Source organism: Salarias fasciatus, chromosome 23, assembly GCF_902148845.1.
Source record: "Salarias fasciatus chromosome 23, fSalaFa1.1, whole genome shotgun sequence".
NCBI classification, from domain to species: Eukaryota; Metazoa; Chordata; class Actinopteri; order Blenniiformes; family Blenniidae; genus Salarias; species Salarias fasciatus.
This window is the reverse complement of record NC_043766.1, coordinates 1,545,690-1,557,775: the sequence shown is the minus strand read 5'-3', so window position 1 is coordinate 1,557,775 and position 12,086 is coordinate 1,545,690. Positions and strand designations below refer to the sequence as shown.

Here is a 12,086-nt window from a genome sequence, read left to right as displayed (position 1 = left end):
ACAGACACACCTGACGGATTACTGACAGCAGCACAGCGGTGCGAGAAGCGTCAACCAGAGGCGGAGTGAACGGCCGTGAGAGCAGCCGGTCGTATACATACTGCAGCTCGGCGCTATCCGACGCTGTGCTCGCCACAGCTGTGTGTGCCTGGCCAGATCCTCCAGCAAGTCACCCGCGGCCCCAGATATCTGCGAATTCCAGCCGATAAACAATCATCTGCTCTGCCTCACCCTGATTCGGAGCCAGCGGCGGCGTTTGATGTTTGCTTTGGGTAAACTGATTACAGAGAAAGACGGGCGATTTGAGATATCTCCAGCCCCTTTATTTATTCTTCACCCTCTCACCCTTACTGTAAGCCCCGCCAGGCCTCCTCCTGTGTGCGTCCATGAGTGTTTTTCCAGTGTTGCAACTTGGCAACAAGGTGTGTGTGTGTGCGCCTGTGTGTGTGCGTGTGCGTGAGAGAGAAACACTTCAGGATGATACCACCGCTTGGGTTGAGCTAAGGGGCAAAACACCGACACCTCCGGGTCGACAGTCCACCAACCAAAAGCCACATTTCGCCTGGAATTCCCAGTGGGTGAAGAGGTGGGCTGAAAAACGAGCGACGGGGCCAGCCGGGTCGCTGCGACTCCATCTCCCCTCGAGCTCGCCGAGATTAGGGTGTTTTCTTTTTGTTTTTTCAAAAAAGCATAACTCAGTTTTGTGAAAATATAAGAACGTCTGAGCCATCATTTATGGAAATTACTACCTTGTGAAGCATGCAGCTTGACCTGGCAGCCACAGGCTGTGCTTGGACTTGACAGTCCCGTCGCTGTGCTTGACCTACCCAACGGGCCTGTTTTTCCAGTCTGAGGCCCACACGGCTAAGAATGAGGCAAAGAGACGGTTTCTGTTTCTTTGATCATGACCGCTGGAGCTGAAGAAATCATTACACTTTATTTCAGACCAAAAAGAAACAGAAAAAAAAAAAACACTGTCCAGCCAAGACGGAGGCCAAAGTGGTCATTTTATGGAAGAAGAAGCGTGCAGGGTTCAGCGGTACTTGAAATAAACAGCCAACTGATTAATTGGGATGTTGAATAAAAAGAACGTTTGAGGGATGAACAAGAAAAAAAGTGAGTTTTTTTTTTTTTTTTCTTTCAGCCAGCCCACAGATTTCAGCCAGTGTAGCCTGGAAATGCCCGACGGTCGCTGTCTGGGTTGGGTAACGTTTCAGGACAAACACCGAACCAACGGGAGGCGGTCAGATCTGCTGGAACGCCGATAAATTCTCCTTCACTAATGGACCGTTTAATAGTCTCTCATTGTGCTTTATGAAACAAAGTAAGTACTGGGTGAAAAACGACCCGCAGCAGCAGCATCTTTCTCTAAATCCAACCGTAAATATCACCGTTTTCTCCATATTTTCAAGAACCACGGCTCTGTTGATGCCAACACGCCAACAATGCAAGGCTCTCTCCTCTCCAACATTATCACGATGCTAGCGGACGTAGGCTGAAAGGACGACTGCTCTGCATCCGTCTGAGGGCGAGCTGTCACTGTGCAGCCACTGCAGGCTCCGGCCGGGCCAGCACTACAGCCGCCACTGACGTGTTCTGCTGCACCTAATAACTCAGCTTTAGCTGTGGAGGGTGGCTGGGAGCCAAACGTGCACATTCTGAGTCCGGCCCAGCTGTGCATCTCTGCGTGCGGCTAACACCTTCGGTTAATACCCGTGCAGAACGGGTTCACCGGCGCAGGCAGGCAGGAAACAACTCATTGCTTTCACGTCGTTTGCCGGCAATGCGGACTGGCGGCACGGCCGCGGCGCTCTCATGTGGATATGAAAGGCAGGCGAAAGCAGGCCTCACACATGGCAGGATGTGTGCGCACACGCATGGAGAAGTGCTCACATGTGGCCTTGTGATCACCACCGGTGTCCACAAAGACCACGGAGGACATGCGGAGCGACAAAGACACGCTGTGGAGAATCAGCGGCATCATTAAATTGAGCAGTTAACACAAAATCTGGACGTCACTATTGATGGCCCCACGTCTCCGACTGTTTTCAGCCTCCATGTTTTTTGTTGAGGGTTGAAATTCACCCAGCAAAGGCTGTACAAGCACAGCCAGCATCTCAATACATTTTTAAAACGAAGCTGAGGTCTGGCAGCCGCTGTGCGCTGAGAAGGAGTGGACAACTGAGGTTTGTGGACCATGTATTTTGATTCAAACCCGGTGCTACTGCAGTCCACAAAGTCCACTTTCATAGCGTACTTTTACATTTCAGACAAAAGGGCTCAAACTCGAAACTTTACAAAGGAGCTTGAAGCTGTCCTTGAATGGCCGTGTTTACAGTGAACTCTGGATTGATTAGACTGGATTTTTGCAGTATTCAAATGATGAACTTGTCAGGATTCGGCGTAGCAGCAGGAATGTTCTTGCGTTGTGAAAGGAAGAGGGTTCCTCTGGCTGAGAACTTTTAAAGGTCAAGGACCAATAATAACAAGTTCCTTTTTCCTGAAGTGAGAATAGCCTCTCTCGAGTTCATCCACAGGTGTTAAAGGATCCCTTTGCTTCAGGCCATAATTCCTTTTTCCACAGGATTATTGCTGCCTCCTCCAGTCACGGAAGATCAGGATCAGATACTGTCAACGACACGGCAATGTGACATAAAGGCTGACCCCCCCCCCCCAAAAAAAAAAAATAACAAAAACCACAGTCCTGCTAGATCTAGGTCTGCCCATGTCTCAGGTGGAAAAGCTACCAAGGAGCGGGGAAGGGCTCAGGCAGTCTTATCTACAGATCAGGAACCTCCTGCAACAGGACAGCGACCTTCTACACTCAGGGCTGAGGGAAGAGAGGACGGACAGACGGATTTCTGCTGCCCCCACACCAAATCCCGGACCTGAACCGGACCTGAACCGGACCAGCGGACCTCATTCTGAAGCCGCACAGAAAAGGGTTCACTGTGTGTTAAAGTGATTCACACAGAACAGTGTTAATGTCCAGAGTGCTTTGTGTCTGTATTTTTCATTGCTAATGTGTGTGTGGTTTCATTAGATAATCAAACAACAGCGCCCCCTAGGGGTCCAACATGATAACTACATTGCTGTAAACATCAGTGCTGTTTCCATGTAAACGGGCGTAGTTTTCAGTCCGTTGCCGTGCCAACACGTCTGGCTACATAGAGACATCCCGGGCATCTTCTTCCTGCTCGGTAGAACAGGTCTTTGTTCTGCTCTGATTCACATCCTGCACCGATCCAGTCCTCCCAGCAGAAAAAACCCAAAACGGATCCGAGCCGGGAACCACTGCAGAACCCAATTAAGGCCAAGTCAGACCGTCCTAATTACCTTTAAAACATCTACTTGTGAGTTTCCACACATGCAGGTAAGTCAGCAGAGTCCGTGGTCCGTTCCAGTCCAACCACGGATTTATCATTCCGCTCTGCTTCACAATAAATAAACTCTCGTCAAGACTGACAAATATTACTTCGGACAAAATAACAAGCAGAGCATTAGAAAAACAAACGTGGCTACCTGAGTTTGTCAGCTGACTGTGTTTACGAATCATTAATCCGTCCACTGAAATCTCCTGAGAGCTAGTGGAAACATTATCTTTTTCTTTTTGTGAAGGTTGTGGGTAACTTTTAAGAGCTGATAAAACCGAGTTAGGTGAAGTTTTCTGTACAACTTTAACAGTTTGATCCTGCCACGCTGAGACGTGGACTAAACCGATGTTCATGTGCTCCTGAAGGGTTCGGTTGAAAAGATTTGTTCTCTGATTTTAGAGAAAAGAGGTTAAACAGCAATACTGACCAAAACGTGATTCAAATCTCAGTATCTGGAGGGCCGTCAGTCTGCCGCTGGTTCTTGAAAACGTACGCTGACTTCCTACAACGCACTTCAAATTATTCATCAACCTAGAAATTTACCTCCAAATATTTGACTTTATTCTCAAACTCTAAACATTTTGCATTCTCAACATTTCCACTTTATCCTTTCACAGTTAAGAGTTTATCTTCATACACGTTTTATTTTTGATTTATTCAAATGTTCAGGGTTTTTTTTAGATGTTCAAAATAGTGAACTTTATTTGCTTATTGTTTCCAAGTCATTTACATTTACAACTTTTAGACATTGTGTTGCCTTTTTTTTTTTTTTTAATTCCCATTATTTTCCACATGAATTCGACAAACGGGTTCGCCTGTGTGGCTCATCTTCCTCAGGAACAAAGATCCTATATAACTGACAGGAGCGCGCACTCCTTCCATTCTGATGAGCTTTAAACACACCAAAGGCGTCCAGCAGCATTCAAAGAGTCCGCTCAGAGGAGGCTTTTCAATCTCACAGTCAATGCTTCAGTGTTAAATAAATGATTCTCAAGAAACAAAAGACCACAACACCCGAACGAGAACGCTAACATTAAGGAAACTCTGAAGTTTTTTTTTTTTTTTTTCCCCCACGGTTCAAAATAAAATGTCTTCTTTTTAACACGAACAGAGAAGTGGAAAACGTAACCTTGTTTTCACAGAAGAATATCACAGCTCTGCTCGTCCTCCACATAACAAACTCCCAATTTACGCGACAATGTTTCTGGTGAAAACGCATCATTTTTGCGTTTTCACTTCAGAAAACTTTTAAACATGTATACGACAATACCTTGAAGATGATCTCCTGCTTTGGGACGAAAGCAGGAATCAAGCCTCGAGATTAATGCCTTTATTTGCCTGCCGATGCAGCGTTTCCACACACAATAGCTTTCTGTACATTTGGCCTGAGGAATAGCTGAGCTTTACGTCAGCGGTGAAATTTCAAAACAAGTCGATGCACGCTGTGAATGAGGGGGATGATGACGGCGATACTCGGGACGGGGTAAAATCCAGACACAGCACTTTTTCAAGACCGTGGAGTCTGTGATTCATCTTCCTACTATGTCTGCTGGTGAGAACTCCAGCCACAATGTGTGGCCAAAGAACACCTGAAGGCAGGGAGCGACTCTTCAACCGACGCCAGCCGACGAGCACCGACGGGAGACAAGCCGAAAGTCGGAGCTGACGCACCAAGGAGGGCGGAGCAAAACAAATACGTGATTAGAAAGACACTCGGACACAGATCAATACCTGAAGAAAGCTTCACAGAAGATGAACAGATAGAAGAGGTGCTCTGCCGTCCCCTCATCTTCTAGATTCTCTTTCTAGGCCAGATAAACAGTAAGAGCTGCTCCACTCAGTGTTTCCACTGCCCTCATTCACTCGACTCTAATCTGGGCCTCTGATAATGGCTGCCAGTCCTTTTCCACTCAGCTCCGAGGAAACAGCCTGGCCGAAGCTCTGCTGTGACGGATCCACAACCCAAACACGACTCACTCACATTTTTCCTTCCATCCATCCGTCCAGAGTCCTCAGTCCGACTCAGGAGAGCGGGAGCTGCAGCCGATGTTGGGAGAAGGTTGGGTAAACCCAGAACTCAGAAGAAAGAGACGGTGTAGGAGAAAAATACAGAACCTGAGCAGCCAGAAAACAAACAAAAAATGCATGGAGGGCGAACCAGTGTTGAGCCTGAACTCCTTTATTCTGTGCGAACGTGAACTGAAGGCGCTGTGTTCCCGCCTGATGAACGTTCACTCTGGCGTCTGTGAATGGCGCACTTTAAAAGATTAACTTTATTCAAGAGAGTCAGAGCCACATTTCCACAGGGTCTTCCAGGCAAAAAACACTGAAACACACCGTAAACGGGCCTAAATATGAAGGGAGAAAACACCTAATCTGGCAACACAGAGTGTCACCCTGAGCACCAAACAGTTAGGTCAACGCTGCAGTGCAGAAAACCTGTAATTCCAGGGAAATCCCAGCAGGGGGCGATGATGTTGGTTTCAAAAAGAGCCCGAGTCTCATTGGAACCCATTCAAAAATGGTGAATTTCAAAGTGTAAATAAACACATAAAGGCCCGGTTTCAGAACAGGTTCTGGTCTCTGTCTCTAGTTTCTACAACCCAGTCGTCTGGACCAGACTCCGATTTTCACAGAAATCATGTGTTGATTCTATTGTATGAGTTAAAGTTCTGCATAAATCGCCCTATCACAGCTCCTCCTCTGTCCAGGTGATGTCAGGTGACAGGCTGGACCAATCACCTGCCCTGCTGATGGGCTTCCTCCTGGAGTGAATTCCCCTGAGCAGCGTGAGGCGGACTGACCTTGGCGGGACTGCTGTCCGGCCCCTCTGGAGCGCGGCCCCTCAGGTTGACCACGTGGACCTCCTGCGGCTGGCCGACCGTGGCCCTGCTGGCGCAGCCCGCCAGGGTGGCGAAGCTCCGCAGGACGGCCTGCACCGGGTGTCCCGAGCCCGACGGCAGCAGCTCGCACGGGCTGCGAAGCAAAGGTCCTGCAGGAGCAGACGGAGCAGGGTGAGGAGCAGAACCAGGACCAGGCCCCAGCTCCCTGACAGGAGCTAACGTTCACCATATTTTACTGACCAGTCCGACGACTGACCCAATATATCTTTACCTTTCAGAAAACAGCAGAGATAACCCAGTCAAATGAAAGCAAATTATATATATGAAGACATTTCTAGAATATATATATAAAGCAACACCTATATTTCAAAAGCTGTGTGTAATGAGCTGAAAGTACTTGTAGGAAAAATAGTAGTGGCATTTTTTTTAAACCAGCTGGCAACTCATAACCTGAAGCAGCAGCAGGAAGTCGTCCGCCGCAGCAGCTTGCTTTAACCAAACAACTTTCATCAGCAGGAGATTTGTTTATTTTTCCAGTTTTATTTTCTTCCTAATCTCCCTTCCCACTCTACCATAAAAATGGCTGCCATAGCCTTTTTTTTTTTTAAACAAAACGAAAAAAAGACACAAGATGAAGAGTAAATTCACAAAAACAACCCAGACGATAAAAACAGAAACAGATCTCACTAGAATCACCAACATAAATGCAAATACACCTTCACTATATTGTGGGGAATGTCAAAAATTACAAACATATGGCCAAGGCTGGCCAACTGGTAACCCAGTGTCCACATGTAAATAAAAAATGCACCAGAGCAGAGTCCTGGACCAGGGATGGAGGAGGGCTTCACTGAGCAGCCACGGACTTTCCAAAGACAACTGGTGGATTAGAAAGAAGGATTTTACTGATACCTCAAAACTGTCAGTAAGTGGAAAAGCTGAGCAAGTCTTTCAGTAAACACACACACACACACACACACACACACACACACCACTGAGTCCTGATCAGTGTAGAAACCAGACCCATCAGGTGTTTCTCTGGGTTCATCTGCAGGGCTGCAGGCGCCACAGCCTCCGGACCGGGTCAGACCAGCGCCGCCGCGCCCAGCAGGGTCTCGTGACGCCGACCCCGGCCCGTCGGCGGTTCATCTGCGATCTGTCTCCAGCGTCTGCAGAGCGGGACCCGACGCTCTCGGCGTTCCACGCCGAGCATCCCGAACAGCTCCCGGATGATTTGTAACTGAACTTCAGCACAACCTGGGAGCCTCCTCTAACGTAAACTTCCTTTTCAGGGTGGAATCCTCACCGAACCCACAAAGAGGACGGGCCACAAGACAGGAGGCTTTCTGTGAGCCACCAGAACAGCTTTCTCCGCTAGAGCCTTGTGTAAACTATGAGAAAGTGAGTTTTTTTCCCCCCTCAAGGTCAAGCCCTGCCCCTATATCATTATGCCAGCTGAGGCCGGCTCACGTTTCAAATCCATCACACAGAACATGCAGAGGCTGCCAATGGCAATCAGACGGAACATTTGGAAATAATTAAAGGTTCAGTGAAAGACAGTTAGATAACAACGTTAAACTCCCTCCAACTGGCTCCAAACACACACTGGCCCGGCGCTGGGGTACAGCTAAGGGGAAGAGGCCTTCTTTTTTTTTTTCTTTTCGTTTCTCGTGCTCAGAACACATAGCTATTGTTTTCTCTTTCCGTGCTGTGTAATAAGTCCATGTTAGATCAGCATAAAGCCAGAGATCATGTATGGCAATAGCTCTCCTCTCCTTGTTGTGAGAAAAGCACAGAGGCTTTATTGTTACCATATTTGTCTCCAGAGACAGATCCTACACCCTCATCAGACCCGTCCTCTGCTCTGACGGCTCGGTCAGACCCGGAGAGACTGTCCTCCGGCAGACATATATCAAAACCTGGCAGAGCGTTCCTGCCGCGGTCGACGAAAACAACACAGGGTCTAATGGTAAAAACCTGCGGTGTATCAGCATTTCAACCCACGCCTCACCCCCCGCCTCTCCAGCCTCCTCTTCCTCCCAGAGGAGTGAAAGCCTACTCCCTTCCCAGCCATGTCATCAGGCCTCACTCCCACAAACACGTCCGAGGGCACTTCAGCTCACTTTTTCCCCCTCACACACGGAAAATAACAAACAACTGCACGACAAACAAAGGAGAGCGGCGCGCTTTCTGGGAGACCGCCAAAAGATTACACCATTTGTTGGCCAAATGATTGGATCGTCTAATTGTTTGAAAACACAACAAAACAGAGAGTCATTCAGGACAAAATCCACCACGTGATCGGGAAAGTAGGGCAGTCATTGTGGTGAGACCCTGCTTTTTCAGAGGCAGAGGGAAGACCATGGAAACTGTCACAAATATTCCTAATTTATGGGAGGTGCTTGTTTGTGATTCTCCAGGGTGAATCTGGCTTCATGTAGTTTTATCTCTTGGGGAAGATGATCGTAAAACAACATCGATCCATAAATTATGAGAAATAATAAATAAATAAAAAAGAAAAACAATCAGTCACACATATGTAAAACAGTTGCTATAGAAATGTCTGTAAACACTCCGGGGTATTCATGCCAAAGACTGAGATCTTTATCGTAGTTCGGGCTTTATTTAGCTGATCTGTTTTCTATGGTCACATAACATGTTGCATCTTCAGTAGAAAAGTACAGAGGTTCATCACGAGTCCCAGAGAGCGAACCGTAATGATTATGGTTTTATCTAGAGTCTCTTCAAAATACGGAGCCACCACTGGAGTTTAATAAAAACTGTAGAGAATAATAATGATCCTCGTGGACTCGGTCAAAGCTCCAGAAAAGTCCAGAAGCCTTTCAGTTGTCACAGTAACGTTAAACCCCCCCACATGATGGTGGTGAGGGCTTCATCCAGCACTAGACCTTTAAATCAGACCGCCTCTGTCTGGGACTTTCATTAAGATAATGTAGGATAAAATGCTCTCTGGACAGTCGGTGTTCTGGGTGATCTCCCCAGGTACTTTTACACAAAAAACATCTCATTTTATCTTCAGACTGCAACAAGAATAATGAACTCTTTCACACAAAATTCTACTGTCCTGAAGAGTTAGATATGAGATCAAAGGTCAAAATGCAGCGAGCCCATGTAGAGTGTCAGGAGGCTTTTCCCCGGTTCTGGACGCTTCAGTCTCAGCTCACGTTTCCTTTAGCTCCAGAAGGATCTCTGCTGATCCCGGCTGGGAGGAGTGAGGCTCTTTAACGGCTCAACGCTCCCCAGCGAGGTAATAACCACCACTGCAGTCTGGGAGCGCTCACAGGGAGCTTCAGGCGCCGTTGGAGGCTTTTGTTGGATGAATGAACAGTGTCAGACTCAGGCTCTCTTGGAGAACCGGGGCAGCTTCGTTTCACAGTCGTGGTTATTTTGTCCATCAGGAGATGGGGAAAAGTAGTGTTCTCAAAAGGACAGCAGAGAACACAGGTTGTTTGCTGTCTTTAGTTTGATAAATCATTTGGGATTTCAGCTGCTCTACTTGCAGGTAATTCAACCAATTCTTATCACACATCATTTTCATGACCTTAAACTTACAGTACTTTAAAACCAGAAGCCAGAGGACGAAGAGCGGCTCGGCGGCTGCTTCCAGGCCGCACTGGGCCTCTTGCTGTCGCTTCACGGGTCTGCCTTCCTGGAGCTGCCCCCTTTCTAATCGGTAAACAGCAAAGTGGGACAGACTTTGTCTCTCCCGGCGGCGGCTGTGGCTTTTGAGGTGGCCGGGCCAAACACCCACAGAGGAGCGAAAATGAGAGAAACTGTTGTTCTGCATGTGAAAAACACATCCAGCCCGAGTCCGGCAGACACTCTGAACTCTCCGTAACCCAACAGGGACTGAAAGACACTGGAAGACACTCCTCAAGCATGTCCAACCATCGCTTTTCAAAGCTTCAGGACTGTGAGGAGGATTTGTTATACCAAGCTGTGATTGCAGATGTGCAGCTAATAACTAACTTTCAAGATGTGAGGTGAGATGGAGTTTTGGTGATTTTAAAAAGAGTTGAAACGGGAAACTTTTCTGGAAAAAATGCATCAATGTTGTGTAAATTTGGACTAAGTTCTTCAATTTGACTGCGTTATGGTGATACACCTAAACAGGGCAGAGAATATCCATAAAAAAATTATCAAATAAAAAATCCACTGTGGCTTTGAGGGTGAACCCACCTGATGAAACACAGCCTGGAAAGAGTGCAATCAGAACCGACACTGAAAACGTCAGCATTTAACAGCGGCAATGTCTCTTCTCTGCAGCAGTGGGGCGTTGGTCTATTTCTGATCAGCGACCACCGACGCCACCCAGCGAGTCACACACACACACACACACACACACACACACACACACACACACACACACACACACACACACACACACACACACACACACACACACACACACACACACACACACACACACACACACACACACACACACACACACACACACACACACACACACACACACACACACACACACACACACACACACACACACACACACACACACCCCGCTCGGGTTCCTCCCGGCCGCCCCCACTACGATGTTTATTTCTGCGGTCACGGCTCTTTGGGGCAGATTAGTATCAAATATACCGTCATTGATTATAAGGGAAACACAGAACATGGAGTTATAAGGCCACGTGTGAGGACAATTTATTTTCTGTAAAAAGATATTAATGATATTCTTTTCTAATTACACACTCCCTAATGCGTGTTTAGGCTCTGCTAGAGGTGAGACAGGAAGTGGGTGCAGTAAATCCATGCTAAGCAGGGTGACTGTGAAAACACTTATGTTTGATGAATTTAATCTGAGCTCTGAAGTCGTCACACAGCTCCCGTCCTTGGCCGTCTGTCTTCTGGACTCTAACCTACTGCGTGACTCAAACACTAATATCTCTTTCAGACCATTCTGTTCCAGTCATTTGTCAACTGCGACTGAAGAGGTGCGATCAAAAACACAATTAGAAACCTCTCTTTCACTTAAACACATTTCCTTTCAGAAGTACTCGGCCTTAAAGGAAAGACGAAAACACGCAGGATCACGATGAAGTGAACCCCATGAGGGAAGGGTACTTCAGGACCTGCATGCTGCCTTTGGCTGATTGTTCCTGATTAGGGAAAGATCCCAAGACCAACGTAAACCTGGAGCTCGGCACAGAGGACGAGATCCAGTGAGAAGCTGGCGTCGGTAGCAGTGCTGGGCGTCCAGGCTTCAATCTCATTCTGGCTCAATAGCATAATCCCAGAACGGGATCAAAACAGTGGAGCGCGGCCCTGCTAGGTTCAACTGTCCGCACATGAAACGCAGGGTGAGTCGTGTTTACTTCCACAGCGGCATTCAGCCAGCGCTCGGTACAGGAAGTGATGTCAGCGTGTGTGCCAGTTCGGGACAAATCTGATATTCCCACAAAGCCATTTCCCAAGATAAATAAACACAACCTTCCCTCCAGTGAGCATACACACATCCTCGTGTGTGCCGGTCCCAGTATTCCTGACTGAGGTTCTGGAGACGCAGGAGACAGTGAAGACAACATGGACACACACACACACACACACACACACCACACACACCACACACACCACACACACCACACACACCACACACACCACACACACACACAGGACGACAGTAAGGCCACTTAATGAATTTTGAGCATACTTGTCCATAATGCTCAGATGTGATGAAGCGGGACATGCTTCAGCAGACCTCGTCCCGTCCAGAGCTGCCGGTTCCCATATGGGGAGCAGGATTACAGGAATCCTCCGGTCTCCCTCCCTGGGCTGCAGGGCACGATTCCCAGGCCAGTTTGGGGAAGGTAATATTCTACCATCTTTT

The 12,086-nt window shown here is 47.7% G+C and overlaps 1 protein-coding gene across 1 annotated transcript in view; it reads right to left on the bottom strand.

Annotated features, from left to right (window-relative positions):
* Window positions 1-12,086, bottom strand: part of LOC115381969 (transforming growth factor beta receptor type 3-like) — a 47,924-nt gene that overhangs the window by 18,907 nt on the left and 16,931 nt on the right. Inside the window, 1 exon segment of the mRNA XM_030083616.1 lies at window positions 6,179-6,366. Within this exon segment, the coding sequence (XP_029939476.1) occupies window positions 6,179-6,366 (188 nt within the window).